General features: G+C 46.5%; 1 protein-coding gene across 2 annotated transcripts in view; it reads left to right on the top strand.

The window, feature by feature from the left end:
• Positions 1–21,346, top strand: part of CTIF (cap binding complex dependent translation initiation factor) — a 620,589-nt gene extending 599,243 nt beyond the window's left edge. For both annotated transcript variants that reach the window (XM_029580299.1, XM_029580308.1), the window contains 2 exons: positions 12,965–13,018; positions 19,585–21,346. In XM_029580299.1, coding sequence (XP_029436159.1) covers positions 12,965–13,018; positions 19,585–19,800 — 270 coding nt within the window. In that variant the 3' untranslated portion in view covers positions 19,801–21,346. The remainder of the gene's footprint in view (positions 1–12,964; positions 13,019–19,584) is intronic.
• The last annotated feature ends 236 nt before the right edge of the window (positions 21,347–21,582 follow it).

The following is a 21,582-nucleotide window of genomic DNA, read 5'->3' on the forward strand; positions in this document are numbered from 1 at the left end:
GGTTCTCTGGGTGAGGCAGGCGGCGCCTGCGGGTCTAATCAGGTGAAGGCCGCAGGTGAATTCCAAGCAGGTTGGTCTAGCAGCCACAGTAGGCCAGAAGAGAGTATCCGAGTGAAGTGCAAGGGTCAGAGCCAAAGTATCAGTCCAGAAGTGGTCAGCCAAAGCAGGGGTCAATACCAAGGTCAGATAAGAGAATGGTCAGGCAGGCAGAGGTCAGTTCCAGTAGCAGACAAGAGAATGGTCAGGCAGACAGAGGTCAGTACCAGAGATCAGTCCGAGAAGGTACTACCTGAGTTGGAGACAGGAACAAGGAGACGCTGGAACAAGGATTAGGCAAGCTTACTACACCACGGTGTTGACCCGATTGCCAAGGTGAGGTCCAGGGGGACAGGATCTCGCTTTTATACTGAAGTTAAGTGACGTCATCGGGCTGCGCCGCGGAGCAGATTCCCACCCTTGGCCCTTTAAAGGGCTGGGCAGTCCGCGCGCATGCCTAGGGGCGGGGCTGGCGCCGGAGAGGACGCCGCGCCCCGGCGTGGAGCTAGGCCCGATGTGGAGGGCCTAGGAGACGCCGCCGCGGGATGCCGCAGACTGGTGGTGCTGGCAGCGGCAGCAGGAGAGGACGGCCCGGGACCCGCTAGCGCAGGAGCAAGGTGCGCAGGCCCGGGCGCAGGCCTAGCGCGGACGGGACACGCCACAGTAACACCATATGGGCTCCAGATATCTTTTTTGAAGGGTTTCCTCAATGTCACCATGTAAATGTAATATCCATGTTGCTGTAAGTAATATTTTTACATGAGAAGACTGTATTTTGAATGTCCTTTTTCATGTAAAATCTATTATAAATGCATAATTTTTAATTGTCTGCATGATGAGGACTGGGGGGGGGGGGGGGGGGGAGGAGAGGAGCACAAGGCTGTAAGGTTTGCCGAGCATCTGATACCATTGCACCAGCCCTGAGAGAGTGTGCCATGCGCAGACCCTCGCCATTCACTCATCTCCCCACATCCCCAGGGTGCAAATGCTGGGGAAGGTTCTGAAGCAGATGGCAGGGGTCCCAGGAGTGTGGCAGGTTTGCAAGCTTCCTAGAAATGTTAGTTGCCAGTTTCTTAGAAATAAGAGTTGCCAGCTTCCTAGAAATATTATCACTGACATTGTCATCTTCCACTCCTCTGGGAACTCTGACTTCTGCCTGCCCCCCTTCCCCAGCATTTCAAATCATGGAAAGGTACAGGCTCCAAAGGGACCCCTCCTTCTCTTGGCCACCTTGGTGATTTGACCTGCGCTGTGCTTGGGTGGGGGAGGGTGGGGGAGCGCCATCTCAACCCTCGCCTCAGGCGGCAGATTGCCTTGAGCCGCCCCTGGTTCGCCATGGACCTCGCAGTCCAGGAACGGATCATGGCCCCTGACGATTTCACAGAACGGACTGGTACAAGCTGACCATCCTTGCTGTGGTCCCCAAGCCCCCCCCACCCCACCCCTTTCTGACATTTCATTCCCATTTAAAGTGAAAACCTGTTTCCTGTTTGTTTACACACAAGAGTGACCAGTGCCAGTGACCCACAGGAAATAAAGTCTGTATTTATCTGCAAAGGTAGGGTGGCACCAGAATACAGAAAGCACAATCAAGTGTGATCCAAGGTCAGGCAGTGGTCAAGCGTAATCCAGGGTCAGGCTGAGTCAATCCAAGTATTCGTCCGAAGGGAAGAAGGGACAAAGGGAAGGGCGGGCTGAACGAGGAGGAGCTCAGAAGACAAGGACAATGAAATCAACCCAGGGACTAGAGATGTGCAGTGAAGACAGACTGGGCTGAAGACAAGATGCTGAAGACGAGCTGGGCTGAAGACAAGATTTTGAAGACACGGTAGCAACACACTCTATGCTGGGTAGATGGGATCTGTTGCTGAGGCGTGTTGTAACTGGAGCGTAGCCCTTATATAGGGCTCTGCTACTGTCATCATCAAAAGGGGTCGCAGGGGATTTCCTGCCACAGTCCCATTAAATGCCAAGGAGCAACACACATCTAAGGAGGAGGCCACACAAGGGCCTATCAGCAGCATCCCTGCTGCATGTGCTGGCGGTGTCCTGCCGCGTAAGCTGGCAGTATGTTGCCTTGTTTGGAGTTGCTACATCGGGCCGGCCTTGAAGTGAGAGTGCCGGTCCATAAGGATAGCCCACGGACTGCCAAGCATAATAGGAAGAATCTTTCACAACATGAGATCTACTTAATGTTTGGGTACTTGCCAGGTACTTGCAACCTGGATTGACCTCTGTTGGAAACAGGATGCTGGGCTTGATGGACCCTCGATCTGAAGCAGTATGGCAACTTCTTATGCCTGTGACTATTTGCAAGCAAGGAGCCATTCTCCTGTGGGACATCAGAGCCCAAAGCAAAGCACAACCTCTTTAGTTGTGTCTTCCAAGCTCCTGACCTCACAACTCTTTCTTTCTGATCTCCAAAGCACTCCTCAGACTCCTCCCCAATGACTCATAACATCACCTTTTATATTACCATGGCTCACTTGGGGGATGTCTTATTCCAGACACTACCACTTCCTGGTTCTCTCCTTTCTAGACCATTCCTGAAGAAGAACACTAGTGAAGTGTAACTGGCTTTACACATGGATTTCAGCAAAGTCTAATGGGCCGATACAGTAAAGTGCGCTCAGGCCGAGGGGACTGTTAGCCTCAGTTTGGACGCATGTTTTTGACGCGCTGTTTTTACTCCTTATACAGTAAGGGGTAATAGCGTGTGGAAAACACGCAGCCAAATCCCCCTCCCCCCCCCCGAAACTAATAGCGCCCGCAACATGCAAATGCATGTTAATGGCCCTCTTAGTTATTCCCGCGCGATACAGAAAGTAAAATGTGCAGCCAAGCCGCACATTTTACTTTCAGAAATTAACGCCTGCCCAAAGGTAGGCGTTAATTTCCTTAGTGAATTGCGTGCCCAGGAGAGTGGCCTGGGCGCTCGCTGGCTCTCCTGCGCGGTTTACTGTATCGGCCCGTTTGTTATTATCCCATCTAGGAGACTCATAAATAAACTAAGTGGTGCAGGGGTAGGCCCTAAGGTGGTGGACTGGATTAGGAACTGAGGGATAGACGGCAGAGCATGATGGTTGACTCTAAAGAAAAGTGATAAGTGGAGTGCCTTAAGGATTGGTTCTGGGACCAGATCTTTTCAATAACTTTGTAAATAACATTGCACATGAGATAGGAGGAAAAGTGTTTCGTGGATGATACTAAGATCTGCAACAGAGTAGGCATGCTTGAGGGAATAAATAGAATGAGAAGCAATCTAAGAAAGCTTGAGGAATGATTGGTTATTTAATAGTTACGTTTCAGTACCAGAAAATCCAATTATACATTTGGGAGGCAGAAATCCAAGGGAGCAGTACACAATATGGCAAGTGTGGGCAAATATTTGTGCCAGAGGGCCACATTGGGGACCAATTCAGGTATGGTGGCCAATGACAGTTCCAGCCGGAGGATTGGCGGTCCCTTTACAGACACCTGAGAGAAGCTGAGGTCTGAGGGGCACACACTGGTGACATCATTCTCAGCCCGCAGATATCACCACTGGGTGGCATGTGCATGCTGCTGCCCTTATGGGACGGTTTCCATTTCATCGATGCGGGATGGATTAAAGCTCCCCATGTGCCAGATGTGGCTTGTGAGCCTTAGTTTATCCACCAGTGTAATAGAGGGTGACATACTGATGGCCAGAAAGCAGGATAGAGACCTGGGCATGATTATACCCAATGATGGTGCAGCAAAAGATGGTGACCAGAGCCAAAACGTCGCTAGGGTGCATAGAGAAGCATAAATAGTAAACTAAAAGAAGCAATTTTGCCGTTATTTGGGTCATTGATAAGACCTCACCTGGAGTATTTTATCCAGTTCTGGAGGCCGTACGTATAGAACAATGTAGACAGTGGAGGCAACCCAAAGGAGGAATACAAAGTACTGTGAGGTCTGCACCGAAAGCTCTGGGAGAAGAGACTTAAGGATCTATATATGTTTTGCCCTAGAAGAGAGGAGAGACAGGGAAGGTATGACAGAGATCTGAAAAGTATTAATGATACACAGGAGGGAGATGTTTATTTATTTTATTTACTTAAAGTGATTTTAAAGCACCTTTTCGTTAAATAGCTTGAACACACTGTACATAAAAAAAATTCAAAGATTGGCGGAGGGTCATGTTATCGGACTTCAAAGGGCTAGACTCAGGAGCAGTCAGGAAATATTTTTCCACAGAAACAGTGGTGGTTGTTTGAAATACTGTCCTGGAATATAAGGTGGAGGCTAAAGCTTTAAGAGGGCATGGGATAAGCAGAGAGGATGCTTTACTGCAAAAAGAGAAGAGATAACAGAAGCATGACCTAGGGAATTGGGTTTTAAATGCCGCAGTTGAACAATTCAACAACTAGTTCTGCAGTTGCCAGAACGAACGGCAAAGTGGGTAATACAAAAAGGATGTGGCAGAACTCAAGAAGGTACAGAAAGGGAAAACCAGAATGGTGAGCGGGTTGAGCATCTCTCATATGAAGAAAGGCCGAAAAGCAAATAATATTTCTTTAGTCAGCAGGTGGTTTACATTGTGGAATCTGCTGCCATAGAATGCAGTCACAACAAGCAGCATAGCAAGGTTCAAGAATGGTCTGGATGCGCTTCTAGAAGACCAGGACAGAAACAGGTCTGAGAGATTGGAGGAGGGGAGCACGATTGCTACACACTTAGGTATCTACAGGGAGCTCTTAGATGAGCTTCGGTTTAGGTCCGTTGAGCGTTACTAATAACTCTGGGGCCACTGTTGGACCACGGGATGCCGGGCTCCGTGGATCTGTGGTCCAACCCCGCTTGGCCGTTCTTAGCAGAAGTCCTAGCTTTAACGCAGGCAGCCACGCAACTGGGTGTGTCTGGCAGTCGGCAAATACAGTAATACCTAGAAGTCCTGGCGGAAACGCAGGTGCTCACCTAGTTGGGCCAGTCTGGCAGGCTATTTTGGAGCTTTTTCTATACCGACGTTCAAGTGAATATCACATCCGTTTACAATAACTTTAGGAAATAAAAAATTACATGTAAAGAACTGGAGCTAAGAAAGGGAGCTAGAAGTGGGGAGAGAAAGGGCTGGAGGAGCAAAGTCAGGTGCATGCGAAGTATGCTATACAAGGACAAATGCTTGCGTGGGTCAAATGAGTCTTTTTCTGCTGGCTTCTACTGTAGAATATTATATTATATTTAGTTATTTAGTTATTTGTCATTATTAATGGCCGTTTGAAACGGGAATATGTATGAACCCAGGAAGGCTCATATCCGTCTCTTGAGTGTTTTTTTTCCCCTACTAATCAATGCCTATGAGAATAGTCCAAAAGTTCTTGCAGCTGACTGCTTATGCTGGGGAAATATCTGGCTCCTCAGGACTTGCCCTGGACACAGAAACTAACTTAAATATATTCAGCCGGGAAAATGTGAGCAGGTGCTTCTGCATCCCCCCAAGCGTGCCCCGGCTGTTAGTTTTATGCTCACGGAATGGGTAATTGAGTGCCTGAAAGAGGTTTTTGTTGATATGCCTGTAAAGCGGTCTACGGTGGGTAGCAGTAAGCCAGAAGAGCAGACATGTGATCTGAAATGATTGTGGGTAATTAGCATATGAATAAAAAAAACCTGCAATTGATGGGTACATTTTATTTTTTTTTGGGGGGGGGGGGGGGGTCCTTCCTGGGTGGTTTATTTTCCAAACGTTCTTCGGCTCCTTTCTTTCTTATTTTTATTAAAGCAAACGTTTTGAAGCAAAAGACTAGAAAGTTTCATAGTTTTCCTATTGAGCTTTTTTTTTTTTTTTTTTTTTAATCACACATGTACATTTCAGCAGGAACGCAGATAGCAAGTAGAGAAAATTGTATTTTGTGTTGCATTGATCTAGAAGGAATTTATTATTATTGTTGACCCCCAGGGAGATTAAAGTTCTGCAAGGTATGTTGTCTTCCGCTGAATCTCACTGCAGATAATTGCACAGTGGAGATGGAAGTAAATTAAATTGGATCAGATTTCCTTTTCTTTTTTTAGTTGAAATAACTAGGTTTCAGAAATTACTGTTGAACATAAAAATGTAGTGAGGATGGGAGTGGTTCCCAAAAGAAGAAACTGGAGTGCGCAGTCTGATGTATTCCCGGACAGGTAAGCAGGGAGCTTTGTGGCTTTAAGAGTCTGCACTGAACCTGCCTCACATGGGCCCACCTGGTCCTGCCATAAAATAAATATAATTTGGATTTATATTTGTACCTTTCACTCAGGCAGGACCTAAGGGCAGCAAATCATTTTAATAGGAAATTAGATTAAAGAAGAGGAAACAAAGACCAGTATGGTTTTCAACAAAGATGGTTGAAAAGGTAAAGGGGCAAAATAAATAGCATTCATATAAAGGGACAGGGAGAAATATCTGGAAAGGATGCGAGAAGCATGGGGGGGGGGGGGTTGTCAGGACAGCAAAGGTACGACGAGAGTTAAAAATGCAGTAGTTGATGCAGGAAAGAAAAGTGGCTAGACTCTTAGTTGATGCTCGTTAAAGCAGGGGATGGGATATACCACAGGTAAAAAAATAAAGGAATATGTTCAGGGCAGCAAGCAGAAATCAGAAACCATGAACAAGGGAGGGCTGGGGAAGGCCCACAGATGGCAGGCGTACGTATGGTAGAGGGGGGAGCTTGGCGCTCCAGTTACAGACGAGAGGGTTTGCATGGGCCTAGCAGAACTGAGATTGAACAAGGCAGTGGGGCAAAACAGCATGCATTCTTCCATATTACAGCTCAGAGAGGTTTTGGCAGTTCCCTGCTCGGACAGCACTGTTCAAAAATTCTTTGGAGAGAGCAGACATCATCCTTCTTCATAAAAGTGTAAATAAGGAGAAGGGGGGGGGGTGCTGGTAACTGCAAGCTGATCAGTCTTTCTTCAATGGCAAGAGATTAATAGGCACTCCTAAATGGAAGGAGAGTAGAATATATTAAGGACAGCAGGTTACAGGATCCAAGACCCAGCATGGTATTACCAAAGCAAGTAGGTGAAGATCGTGGACCCGTGTTGAGGAAAAAAAATGTTTTTAGAATACCCGTGTTCTGAAGTAGGATTATAATGCTTATGCTTGAATTAAAGAAAAAATCTTTTTAAATTGGGATATGGTGCAATATATGTTGGGAGGGATTTTTAATTAAATGGATGAGTGTTGATGGATGAATGGGTTTGCTTATATGTTAAGAAATGGGAATATTTATTGTTGGTATCTGTGTGGGACATTGAAGTAGTGGTGTCCATACGTTGTCTAAATTGTTAGAATGATTGTTTCAAAAAAAAACACGATGTTTAAAGGATTAAATGTGTGATAATATATTAATATTTGTTAATTGCATGCATAATAAAATTATACAAAAAAACTTCAAATTTTTGAAAAATATTTGATTACATGTATGTTAATTTTGATACAGTGTAATATGGTAATACTGTTGATTCGTGTCCTTATGGTGTTATATTGTCTCTTACTAAGTATAAGGACCGGCTTATAGCCTTTTGTGTTATTTACCAAAGCAAGACCCTGTCAGACAAAACTGATCAATTTCGTTGACTGGGTGACCAAGCAAATTATGTGGTATACTTAAATTTCAACAACATTTTTGAGTACAGGTGACTCTTTAAACAGCTTAGGGTGGGGTCCTAAAGTTGTAGACTGAGTTAGGAGTTGATGGAGTAATAGGAAACAGAGGGTGTATTGGTAAATAGTTTATTCCAAAGAAAGGTGAGTGTCAGTGTGTTGCCTCAGGGACCAGTCATGGGTCCAGTCCATTAAAAATGTGTATGTGATACTGCAGAGGGCAGGGTAGGAAAGATCAGCCTTTTTGCAACATAGATCTGTAACAAGATGGACACTCCTGCCGGAACCTCAAAAAAATGAGGTTTGACTTAAGAACGCTCAAGGAATGGGCAGGAGTTTGGCGACTAAGATTTAATGCAAAGAAATGGAGTCATGTATTTGAGGCAGAAACCTAGTACTTGATGTCATTTAATTAGCAGAGAGATAGCTAAACAATGCAACAAGGCAGTTGGGAAAGCTGGAAGAATGTAAGAAGTTAAACAGGGAGAGAGATTACCACTAGGAAAAAAAAAAGGTGTTTTGAGGTATTTCAATGTCCCTATCATGTCCCCTTTCTCTCCTTTAGGGTATACATATTTAGATCCTTAAATCTCATTTCATAAAGCTTATGCTGCAGGCTTGGAACTGTTAAGGTAGCCCCTCTCTGACGTGCCTCTATTTTGTCCATATTCTTATGGAGATACAGCCATAGGTGGAGGAGAGGGGAGAAGATCGTACAGTGTGAGGAGGGAATTGGGAGGAAAGAGTTTCACACACCTGCCTCCTCATTCTCCCCCATAATAATTTCTATTAGGTGGAGAATGAGGAGCCAGGTGGGGGCTTCTGGAAACAATCTATGAGAATGTAAGCCTTGAGTGAGAGGGCTCTAGAACTCTTTGGAAAGAGGAAACGAGAGAGCAAAAGGTAAAGGCAGAGAGAAGGATGGAGCAGAACAGGCACAATAATGGAAGGAGGTGCAGGTATTAAGGGGGAAACACTTGTATGTGAGAAACACAAGGAAAGAAAGGCAAGAGGGACAGAAGTATGGGATCCAAGATGCAATGGACGAATAGAAAATGAAGGGAGGCACAGCAGGGGAGAAGTACAGGAGGTGAAAGGTGCAGGAAGGAGGGGCAAAGGGGGTCTGGGCATTCAGTACTTCACTTGATGGAGGAGTAAAGTCATGAGAAAACATCTGACATGCAGTGACATTGCAGAGTTCCCATGACTTTTGTTAGAAATCAAGAGGTCCATATTCAGCACCACTTAGCCAGATGAGTTTTGACTTATCCAGCTAAGTGGCAGCAGCTGAATATCTGCCCGGGATCAGCAGCCACCACTTAGCCATATAACTACTTATCCAATTAAATAGTTAGCAGGCTAAGTGGTGGGCAGGGCGGAGGTGTAACTGGGAGGAGTTGAGTTAGCCAACTTATCCTACTAACTCTGGTCATGCTGGAGACCTATACTGAAGTTAGCCAGATAAACTTATCTAATTTTTAGATAGCTGGGTATATCCCCACCTAGTTAACTGGAGAGATTTATCCAGCTAACTAGCTCATAGGACCTCATAGTATTGCTATGATGCAGTTTTTGTAAATTAATTTAAATGTATTTTCTGAAGTGCATCAATAATAAATGAATATGTATAGTGTTCTGTCTTAAATATAGCAAGTTAAGAAGTAATGGTAGTTTTATCATCAGATTTCAGTTTGGCAAGTTAATGACTTAGCTAAGATATCATTGGCGCGGTTTCAAGAAGTAAAGGTCCGTTGAATTCTGCACCAGACATGTTCATACTGAACTTGTGCATTCTACTGTGAATTCTTTAAGAACATATGAAGTGCCATGCTGGGTCAGACCAAGATCCATCAAGCCCAGACAATGGCCAGTCCAGGTCACAAGTACCTGTTAGATCCCCGATAGCTGATCTCTTTCTTGTATCTCACTCCCAGGGATCTGCAGAGGCTTTTCTAGGTCTACCTGGCTAATAACTGTTTATGGACTTTTCCTTCAGGAACTTGTCCAATCCGCTTTTGAACCCCACTATGTTAGTTGCCTTGACCACATCCTCCGGCAACAGACTGGCTCTAAGTGAAAAAATTCTTCCTATGATTTGTTTTAAATCTGCCTGTTGCTAGTTTCATGGAGTGTCCCCTTGTTCTAGTGTTGTTTGAAAGGGCAAATAACCTTTCCCTATTTACCTGTTCCACCCCACTCATGATTTTATAGATTTCAATCATATCCCCTCTCAGTTATCTCTTTTCCAAGCTAAAGAGCCCTAATCTGTTTAGCCTTACTCCATAAGGGAGCTGTTCCATTAACTTATCATTTTTTTTCACGTTTCTCTATACCTTTTGCATGTCCACTATATATTTCATTTTCATTTTTCATTTTTATTAAAATTTATTGATCGCCTTTCACAAAAAGGTCAAGGCAATTCACAATGAATACATACACAAAATAATTATAAAACTTACCACATAAAAAACATAACATGAGTTTCATGTAGACAATGATTGAAAACATTTATCAATACCTGCAAATATTCAGTATTTCATGTAAACAATAATTGAAAACATTAATCAGTATCGGCAAATATTACTCATATTCAGTATCACAAAGATCGAACTAGCTCTTTTAAACAGTGATCACTTACTTTTATGAAAAGAAGTATATAATTCAAAACGCATAGTACTAAGTGAAAAAGAACCTTAGGTCTATTTTTCAGTTCTTTGATCTTTTTTGAATACAATTCTTTTTTTGCATTCAAAGTTTCTAATTGATATTTGGCTAATAAAGATCTAAAATGAATAACATTCTCTAAGGAAGGTTGTTTAAACCATTTTCTCTTGCTTCTTCTCAACACTTGTCGAAGCGTGATCAAGGAGGGCGTTAACCAAGGTTTAGACTTCTTTTTCCCACAAATAAACTGTTTCGTAGGAGCAATGGAATCAAGAATAAAGGTGATACGACTGGACCATACTTCTAAGTAGGTCTCGAGATCCTGATTCTCAAGAAATTCAGGAAATGGAACAAGAGCTTCTTTAAATTTAGATATATCAAACCACATTCTCTTAGAATATGTAGAAGGGGTACTAAAGGAATTGGATTCATTGAAGCCTGACAAAGAAAAACGAATTAATGAATGATCAGACCAGGGCACAGTCTTAACTTCTGGATCATTTTTTAGTTGTAAATTGGCACAAATATTAATGAAAACTAAATCAAGAATATTACCTAAACGATGTGTAGGGCCTTGAATTTTTTGAACACATCCCAAAGAGACTCATTGAAGAGTTGTACCTGATTATCTACTGAGACCTGATTGTAGGGTAAATTGAAATCACCTAAGATCAGCATGTTATTCAAGTTTGTCTGAGCCAGCAATAGTTGTTCGAAGAATAATGATAGATTAGAAGATAACAGCTTAGGAGGAAAATAAGAAAGACAAATGGAAAAACTTGATGTATACAAGCAGAATTTCTTGCGAAGCAATTCCATCAAGATTTTGTGATTTGATTTTAAAGCTATCTTTGAACATGATGAGAAGACCACCTCCTCTCCCTTTCAAACGTGGTTGTGAAATAAATGAATATCCCACAGGGCATAGCTGGTTTAAAGTAATTAAGTTAGAATCCAATAGCCAACTTTCCACTATACAAAAAATGTGTTGAGATGAGGCGACCAGAGCTGCACACAGTGCTCAATGTACGATCGCACCAGGGCCTCTGAAAAAGAAAAAAAAAAAATCCCCACCCACAAAACTAACAAAAAGTACAAACAGAAGGCCTTATTGACTAAGCTTTATTTCCCATAGACCTAGAATGGAGAAAAAGCTTTAGTAAACAACCCCCAGCGTGAAGTCAGGAAAGGACTTGATCCCATGAAATCATTTAGAAGAATAGGTCTGAAATATAGGGCATCAGAAAAAGATCTTGTCAAAGCCCTCCGGAAGGTTTGCAGTAATTATATATGCTTAGACGGTTTTATTCAAAATATTTTATTTATAAGAAAACCCTAAAAAAAACAAACATTCACCATCTGGCTATAATGGGATTCGTATAGAGAAAATCTTCCCAAACTTTCAAAATCAGTCATGGGGGGCCCGCTTCACCAAGGTTTTTCTCCCATTCTGGGTCCAATGGGGGGGGGACGGGACAAGTTCAGTGAATCAGGCCCTCAGAGTCCCCCAAAAGAGGAAAGAGAACAAACCTCCAGCACCCTCCCCGGCGCCTCCGATCAGCCCTGCCACGGACTTTGCAGAGTGCACGATAAACTCTTCTCGGAGGAGCAGGAATAATCCCAGCACCACCAAGCTCGCAGGCCTCAGCAGTCACTCTGTTGGGGGTGACCCTTTTGAGGGGGCCTTAGCAAGATCTTTGTGTGATGCCCTTTTTTTTTTTTTTAGATTTGCCTACTTTTCTAAACATCAAAGGAGTCATTTTCCCGTTTTGAATTTTTACCTTTCCCCCTCTCCCTGCCACCCCATTTGGCTGTTCCATGTATCTACCAGCCTTCCCGTGAAGAGATTGTTGCCTTATGTTACTCCCGCGTCCTGCCTCCATTTTAAGCCTCATATCACGGAACATGCTGGAACTTCCTTTCCATGGGGTGAAAAAAAAAATGCACCCTTTCTTCTTGTGCGTTAATGTTTTGTTATTGGTTTAAAGTACAGGAAATTCATCCTTTTAGCAGTTTAAACTGCAATTACAGTTTAAATGTTTTATGTGTTGAACCATGTCATGCTAATGTACGACTTCCCCTCATGATGTTAATTGTCTTGGAGTCTGCATAGAAGCTTTTACTCTTTTAAACGTGTAAGCTCCCAAGAGAAAATATCAGCAGAACGCCCCCGGGGGAGGTCCTGCCCGTCACTTACACTGAGCTGTAGGCAGCATTATCCTGAACTTCGGGCTCGTTGCTCGTGGATGCGTTGTTGCCCGGCTCTGGCTGGAGAATCTCCCCGTGTCTGGAGTCCCTTACCCTAAACTGTCACCTTTTGGGGAGGGGGCTTGCAAAATGTATTGGGGGTATAATACAAGAATTATGGTTGCACATATTGTAAAGAGGAGCATAGAGCGATCAGCAAGGTCTGGTGCTGGTTAGGGCAGTGATGGACAACGTTGGGAGAAGGTCCTAGGGCTCGTGGGTCCAAATGAGGCTGTTCACAAAAAGCTTTTCTGCCAGTGCTTGGCTGTATTTTTTCTTTACGGTTTTTTTTTTCTTGTTGTTGTTTTCAGTAGATTGTAACTCCTTCAGAAGCAGGCCAGAGTGGAAGAGATGTAGATGTGATCTGAAGATTTGTTAAGCTTGACCTCTCTTTCTCTTCTTTCTCAGTTGTTACAGTCCCAGGACGTGAAAGAAGATGCAGTTCTTTGCTGCTCTATGGAAGTAAGTAAAGGCATTTCTCTGTCTAGTTTCTCCTAATTGTTTATTTAAAAAAAACAAACTCCTAAACCACCTTCCTGGCTCTTTCAGGCCTCCAAAGGGTAGTGTACAATGCTAAGATTAAAAGTAAAAACTACTAAGTTAAAGTAAAAAAAAAAACCAAAACAGAATTATCTTGGGCTAAAAGAAACACAGGTAGGGCCTATTCAGTAAGCCGGCAAGTTATCAGGTAACTTTAGCCGGTATGTTCACCGGGACACGTCTCCCACGGAATATACTCTGCTGACGTTATCCAGTGAGTTTGCCTGCTGTATTCAGTGCATAGTCGGTTAAGTAAAAATGCGGGGGAAAAAAATGGTATGCGGTGTGATCCCCCAAAATAATTAAAACAGTGTTGGGGCTAGCGTCTGATTTCCCCACCACCACAACTCCCCAAATTTCCATGCCTATTAAACACAAGTGATGGCTTGAAGGCTCCACCATCACCACAAGATATTTCAATTCAAACCAGGCTGTGGGTCCCCTCCTTTCCCCAGCCCACCTTCCTGACAGACTGACAGCATCGACAGCCGCCCTCCCGACCCACCCTCGTCCGGAACTGCCCTCCCGAGGCTGGCAGGCCGGAGCAGGGCCGCGTGCAGCTTGGATCGGACCATTCCTTTTTAAGGTGGGGGGTGGAATAAAAAACTAACTAACTAAATAAATAATGGCCTGCTACTTGTTTTTAATTAACTTGGGAGGTTAGGAGGGGATCAGGCGCTAGCCCCAGTGTTGTTTTGGGGGTTGGGGGAATCACCCTGTTAACCGGCTGTGAGCTGAATATCAAGTTATCCGGGTAAACGTACCAATAACTTTAGGGCTGCTCTGAGGCAATCCTAAACCCTGAATATCGATGCTGTCTGGCTTAACCTATCCAGATAAGTTTGACATGCCCCTAGGACATCCCCTAACTTAACTAGGTAAATATTATCTAGCTAAATACTCAGCCAAGAAATTTGGGGGCATTCAGACCAGTGAGAAATGTTAAATCCAAGGGTTTGTCTGGCTAAGTCCCAGCTTAACCGGTCAAACCCCCTGGAACATGCACTCCATAACACATTATTAATAAAAAAAACAAAAAAAAACAGGCGAACTCAGAATTAGCCAAGTTTATACATCCTTGCAGTAGCTCAGATAGTTTAGTTCCAATCTAATATCCATTGGTTGCTTGTTTCACAGACACAGGGATTGCTATTAGAAAGAATTACCGTATTTTTCGCTCCATAAGACGCACCTGACCATAAGACGCACCTAGGATTCAGAGGGGGAAAATTTAAAAAAAAAAAATTGTGCTAAACCGGCTCTGCGTCTGGGCGTCTTATGGAGCAAATTAGGGGAGTGCATAGCTTTTTTTTTTCTCCCCATTTTGTTTTCGGGTCTGGGGAGGGCCATTTCGGTCCACTCCCCAGATCAGAAAACTTTTCTTTCTCTGGGAACCCCCAAACCCCCCCCCCATCCCAACCCTTTAAATTAACAACCTCCACCCCCCTGACCCCCCAAGACCTGCCGAATTAATTTCCTGCAACCCCCCACCCTCCTGACCCCCCCAAGACCTGCCAAACGTCCCTGGTGGTCCAGCGGGGGTCCAGGAGCGGTCCCGGGAACGATCTCCTGGGCGTGAGCCGTCGGCTGCCAGTAAACAAAATGGCGCCGACGGCCCTATGCCCTCACTATGTCACTGAGACCGACCAATAGCAGCGGTCGGTCTCAGTGACATAGTGTGGGCATAGGGCCGTCGGCTGCCAGTAAACAAATGGCGCCGACGGCCCTATGCCCTCACTATGTCACTGAGACCGACCAATAGCTGCGGTCGGTCTCAGTGACATAGTGAGGGCATAGGGCCGTCGGCGCCATTTTGTTTACTGGCAGCCGACGGCCCACACCCAGGAGATCATTCCCGGACCCCCGCTGGACCACCAGGGACGTTTGGCAGGTCTTGGGGGGGTCAGGAGGGTGGGGGGTTGCAGGAAATTAATTTGTCAGGTCTTGGGGGGGGGGGGTTGTAGGAAATTAAGTCGGCAGGTCTTGGGGGAGTCGGGGGGGGGGGGGGGTTTGTTAGATTTTTGTTTGGTTTTTTTTTTTTTATATTCGCTCCATAAGACGCACATACATTTTCCCCCCACCTTTGGGGGAAAAAAAGTGCGTCTTATGGAGCGAAAAATACGGTAGTCTGTATCTTAGCCTTAGGGGGGGAGGGGTATTTTTGGGAGTGGGTATCATGGGAGGCACGAGAGCAGTTGGTCCAGCAGTTCCCTTGGAACTGGTCTCTAGAGATGTGAATCGTGTGATCGATCGTCTTAACGATCGATTTCGGCTGGGGGGGGGAGAGAATCGGATCGTCGCGGTTTTGTTTTTTTAAATATCGTGTAAATTGGGGGAGGGCGGGAAAACCGGCACACTAAAACATCCCTAAAACCCACCCCGACCCTTTAAAATAAATCCCCCACCCTCCCGAACCCCCCCCCAAATGCCTTAAATTACCTGGGGTCCAGAGGGGGGGGTCCCGGTGTGATCTTTTACTCTCGGGCCTCCGGTGCGTTGTAGAAATGGCGCCGGCGCTACCTGTGCCCTGTCATATGACAGGGCACAGGTAGCGCAGGCGCCATTTTGTTTTTTGTCCCCCGATGTCAGGAGCGTAGGAGATCGCTCCCGGACCCCCGCTGGACCCCCAGGGACTTTTGGCCAGCTTGGGGGGGCCTCCTGACCCTCACAAGACTTGCCAAAAGTCCAGCGGGGGTTCGGGAGTGACCTCCTGCACTCGAATCGTTTTGCCGTACAAAATGGCGCCGGCCATACAGTGTATGGCCGGCGCCATTTTGTACGGCATTTTGTACGTCAGGAGCGTAGATCGCTCCCGGACCCCCAGGGACTTTTGGCCAGCTTGGGGGGTCAGGAGAGTAGGGGCCTATTATGGCCCTGAAAGCGTCACACCCCCGCTGGACTTTTGGCAAGTCACGGGCCAGGAGAGTAGGGGCCTATTATGGCCCTGAAAAGCGTCACCCCCCCCCCCCCCCGGTTGCCGCAGACCGGGATGAAGGAGGGGGCAGAGAGGGGCCATTCGCACCCGTTAGAAGCCTAAAACCAAACAGCCGCGTGTTTAGTGGAGGCGGGTAAGACGGGCACCGATTGCAGCCCCCCCCCACGGCTGCGCTTAGCGAGGATGTGTTGGGGGGGGGGGGTGAGAGCGGGGCCCCCATCACGGCTGTGGGGAAGCTTCGCTGCCTCGGCTGCAGAGTGAGGAGAGCAGAGGAGAGCTGGGTTATCACAGCGGTGAGAAACATTTCCCCGCTGCCGCCACTGTGCTCCGCCACCCGGGCCTGGCAGAGGGGGAGAGGAGCGAGTAGAACGGCTGAAAAGGATGAGATGGGACTGGGGCTGGCGGGAAAGCAGAGGGGAGAGGGGAACGAAGGAAGAACTGGAGGATAAAGAGGAGAGACAGGAATGCAGGAGCGACCTGGTTAAGGGGGAGTGAGATTGGATGACCGACTATCTGGGGCGAGAAGGAGAGGACCCCCTTCCCCCTCCCCCCAGGAATCAAGCTGGTCAGAGGTAGAGAGAGGGGGAGCGATAAGAGGATCCCCAGCTCCAGGAGGGAAGAAGGGAGAGAGCACTGCCAGAGATCTTTTTACCCAGGTATTTTTTTGAAAATGACCGTTCCCCAGCACTGAGGGTAAAAGCCTGCCCTGTGAACAGCGCACATACTCTTACCTGCCTGCGGGGAAGAAAAAGGGACAGGGCTAGGCTGCGAGAGGAGGGAAAGTGCACGCAGACGTTTCACTTTGAAATCTTCCTCCACACCTTCACAGTCACACTCTGTACCTGCTTCAAAAAGCAGAGGAAAAGTTACGCAGGTACAAAAGCTCTGGCTTTCCCCCCCGCCGGCCCGCGTTTTCTAAAGGAAATTCCGTGGGCAGTTTCTCTGTGAAACCGGGCTTGCAGGTCTGCGGGTACCGGTGCTGATTTTCTGCCGGATCACGCTGGAACTTTTTTTAAAAACTTGCTTCCTTTTCCCCATTGCAGCTGGATTTAGAAGGTGGAATGGACTCATCCTTCAATTATATGGGCAATTTAAAAAAAACAAACAACAAACAGCTTTGGAAATTGCCCTCCCTCCATATTCAGTTTAGGTCGGAGGTTTATAAATTATGATTGATTCTGGGGTGCATCTTATTATTGCTTTTGTTGTGGCGTGGGGGGGGGGGGGGGTCTGTGAAACTCTTTAAAGCCGAAAAGGGGTCTGTGTTCCCTGAAAGGTTGGGAACCCCTACCCTATGGGATTTTCTATATTAAACTTCCTCCTTCCCCAGGCTCCCCTTACACTTGTTACTGCCTCATAAGTGGCAGGGGCTTCTGATAAGGACCCCCTCCCCCAGGACAGCAGCGCTCTGGGGGGTTGCGATAATTTGGAGCGATGGGAGCGCATCAGGAGAAGAAGCTTTCCAGGAAACAAAATGCTCACCTCTCCTCAGGAACAAACCTTACATTGCACCCCCTCCCTCCAAAAAAAAAAAACCGGAAGAATTTAATGATTGTTTGTTTTCAGCGGACGATTCCACTGTCTTTAAAAAAAACAAAAAAAAAAACAACATTTGCTGCTATTGCAGCCCTTAACCTACAAATCCCAAATTCAGATCTCGCTGTTCTCTACGCACGGCGCAGATACCGCGACGCGTCCTGAGGCATTTTTATTTTTTCCCTCCTCCACCCCAGATGGCCAGGTCTCAGCAGCCTTCAGGCCCTGAAGCGATGTCTCCTTTGAGCAGGTTTCTTTTGCCTCCCCTTCTCCCCACAGGCTGAGCCCCGTTTTTTCCTGCCGCGCGCTGGAGCTCCGCCCGGTCCCCCATCAGGTCGGGGAGACTCAGCGCTGCCTGTAGGCCCTGCACCCCCCAAGCCGGTGAAGCCTAAAGCGGCATAAAACATGTTTTTGTTTCCCAGCACTTAAAATGCACTTCAGCCACCCCTTGAGAGCATTCAGCAAATCAACCCGTTTTTTTATTACTAGAATACTTATAAATCCGTGGTTTTAAGCAGAGCCTAAAATGGCGTTGCCCAGCCCTGCTAAGAGCCTCTAAACTTTGTAGCGGTCCAGCTTGAGACCGAAGGATCATAAGATCCTTCGGTCTCAAGCTGGACCGAAGGATCCTTCGGCGAGCAAGCGTTCAATTTATGCCAATAACCTACCACCACTCACTTCCTTCATTAGCTATTATGTCATCTTCAGAATACACCAATATCGTCTTTCCAACTAGCATTAGCAGCTTATCTTCTTGCAGATTGTCTAGTCCCGATCACTATCTGATTTTGTTTAGATGATTCTAGACCATTATGTCTAGCCTGTTCCACAAAATATCACTCGTTTTATTGTTCATGTTATGGTGATAACAGTCTCCCAGTTTATTTGTTCCAAGTTATATACTCCTTGTTCTATGTAACAGCATTCTTACATGCATGTTTAATGTTAAAATGTAAACCGAATTGATTTGTAACTCTGCTACATGAATTTCGGTATATAAAAATGCTAAATAAATAAATAATAAATAAGATAAACTGCCAGCCCTTTGAAATCTGTGACATTCACCAGGAAGGCTGCAATCCCTTTAACGTTTTTGCAGTGCGCAAGACAATTCACACAATGACACGTCCACGCCACAAAGAAGGTTTCCGTATTGTAACCCCTTTCCCCTGCAGTCAGTATCCCTCTGCCAGCGATTTCACTTGCCTGCAGGTAAATCTCCCTATGAATTCACATTTAATAATTGATCGGGGAATATTGCCCTGCAGGTTCTGAATCACCCTGAGGCCCGTGCTGAACTTCACTGGGCAGCCCAGAGACCTGCGTTTATTGCCTCCTCCCCCTTCCCTTCCTGCTGTGTGTGCCCACCTCTCTCCACCCCCACCCCGGGCTCACTTCCTGGCTTTTCTTTCTCCCAGTGCTCAGCTCTGGCATTGCCTTTGTCGAGAAAATCCTCGGACCGCAGGGCAAAGGACAGCGAAGTGAAGTATCGGGCATGAATTAAAGGTTAAGAGAAACGCGTAGAAAGCACCGTGCAGGTGGGGGGCGCCCGGGGTGGGAGGAAGGGTGACTGGCACAGCTGTGATGGTGGCCGCCGCCGCCAGCCAAGGGGGTGGTGAAAGGCGAGGTTTCACAGAGTTCATTGGGAAGAGGAGGGGGGGGGGGGGAGCCAGGATGGGAGGGCAAATGGAGAGAAAAGGGAGACAATTAGGAGAGGAATGAGGAGAGCAAGATGAGTTTTCCTTGACCCCCTTCTTCTACTTTACTGATCAGCCCACACCGTTGTTAGAGGAACGGGTCAGCGTCCCTCATTTTGCGCCTACTCGCGCCCTGCGCTGTCCCCTCTCTTCCTTTGCCTCAGCTGCTAACGGTTTTGCAAAAAAAAAAAAAGGATGGTCAGAAGTTGGTTTTTGGGTTTTTTTCTAAAAAGCCAACAATAGCCGAATCTTTGAGTGACAGCCCTCCACTTTAACCCGTAACGTCTTGCCTCCCCTCCCTCCCTTTTCTCTGTTGACAGCTGCAGAGTGCAGGCCGCCTGCTGGAGGAGCAGCTGCCGGAGATGATGACAGAGCTGCTGGCGGCGGCGCGCGACAAGATGCTGTGCCCGTCGGAGTCCATGCTGACACGGTCCCTCCTCCTGGAGGTCATCGAGCTGCACGCCAACAGCTGGAACCCCCTGATGCCCACCATCACGCAGTACTACAACAAGACCATCCAGAAACTGACGGCCTGAGAGGGGCGGCAGGAGGGAAGTGGGGGGGTGTGGGAACGAAACCGGGAGCGCCTGCAAAGAAGCCTCGCACCTTGGAGGAAACGCGGAAAGAAGCCACCGCTCCCTGCCGCCAGGAAACCAACCGCGGAAGAAAATGTCTCTATAACCAGATAGCCAAGGAGGCAGAGATCCCCCCCTCCGCCCTCCCAGCATGCTTAAGAATTACGTTCAAGTTGAGGAGCTGAGGAGGGGGGACGAAGCATCTTTTCTTCTTTTCAGTCATGCCTCTCTCAACCACGCGCGCAACTCTCTCGCCTCCCCCTCACCCTTTGGTGTTTCTTTCAAATGGCAGCTTTTGTGCGAGGAGCACACATCAAGCCCTGGTATTGTTGGAGGAGGAGGAGGAGAAGTAGGGACAAAAAGGAAGAAAATGAGGGTGGGGGGGTATGGGTGGAAGAAGCGAGACTGGTATTGTTTTCACGCCATTGTGTTGGCTCGCACTAGCCAACTGGCGGGAGGCAGCAGGCAGCAGATGTCCTGAGAGGACAAAGGAAGGCACGCGCCATACCCCCAGGGCCTGCTAAATGACCCCCATCGCTTTTGTCAAACCAGAGCTCGCTTTCCAGCTCCTAAAGATTGAGGGGCAGAGGAGGAGGGAGCAATTTTGTTCTTGGTTTTTGTTTGGTTTTTTTTAAGACCCTGAAACGCAGTTTGATTACAGATTAGAACTTTGCAGGGTTGAATTTTTATTTGCACTGTTTGTTCTGGTTAGAAAGAAGGAAAGCTTTTTAACATAAATACAATGTATGATATAAGCTAGTGAGTGGGACCTTCCAATGAGGACAGAAGTGAAATCTAAAGCTGCTTTAGAAGCATGCTGCTGGGTTTTCTTGCTAGTTGCAGTTTATGGTAATTGAAAACTTCTGTTCCAGTCTGGTATCTCTTAGGAAACAGACAGGCACTCCAGGGCTGCTCTGCGCTACAGTAAAAGAAAACTACTCGCAGTGGGTGCCTCTGGGGCAGTGGCTGAAACGCAGACCTGGAAAGCCTTTGCCCAGCATTGGATTGATCACGTTGCCTTTTTTTTTTTTAAGGTGTATTTCATGTTGCTTTTAATTATTTAAGAAACTCCCTTTTGCAATCTCCGTCTCTTTCACGGAGCCAGCCACACTGAACGGAATGCCACAAATGACGCCAGCCTTGTTTTGAGCTCCCATGGCCCATGTTTGGCAGTCCTGTCACAAGATGCATCAGACAGAGAGCTCAGAGCCGTCTGGTTCAGGCGAGCACGGTGCTCTAGGTGACACTTCCCAAGCTGGCAACCTCCAGGTTTGGGTTTCTGGGGACGTGCCCATTCCTGCGCTACTGGCTTCTGCTGTAGAAGGAGGTCAAAAAAGAGTTTTTGGCACTCCCACTATATATTATTATTCTGGCATTCCCAGTTAGAATCCTTTATAAAACAACTAAAATGTGACATTTTTGGAATATACTGCTGTTCTCTGAGGACACGCAGGATGGTAGTCCTCACACATGGGTGACATCATCGGGTGGAGCCCGGCATAGAAAACTTATGTCAAAGTTTCTAGAACTTTGACTGAGCTCTGAGCATGCCCAGCATGCCATTATACCAGACATCCACATGGGGTCCCTTCATTGTCTTTTTGTATGCGGAGCCTCGTGGTCAAAGGTAATTGACTCTCTCTTTTTCGTGGTTTTCACAGTTTTGAGCTGTTTTCCAGCAAATTCCTATCATCGACATGGGGTCCCTTGGGTTTTATCACATTAGTCATTTTAGCCAGGTTT

The sequence above is a fragment of the Rhinatrema bivittatum genome, chromosome 1 (assembly GCF_901001135.1).
Source record: "Rhinatrema bivittatum chromosome 1, aRhiBiv1.1, whole genome shotgun sequence".
Lineage (NCBI taxonomy): Eukaryota > Metazoa > Chordata > Amphibia > Gymnophiona > Rhinatrematidae > Rhinatrema > Rhinatrema bivittatum.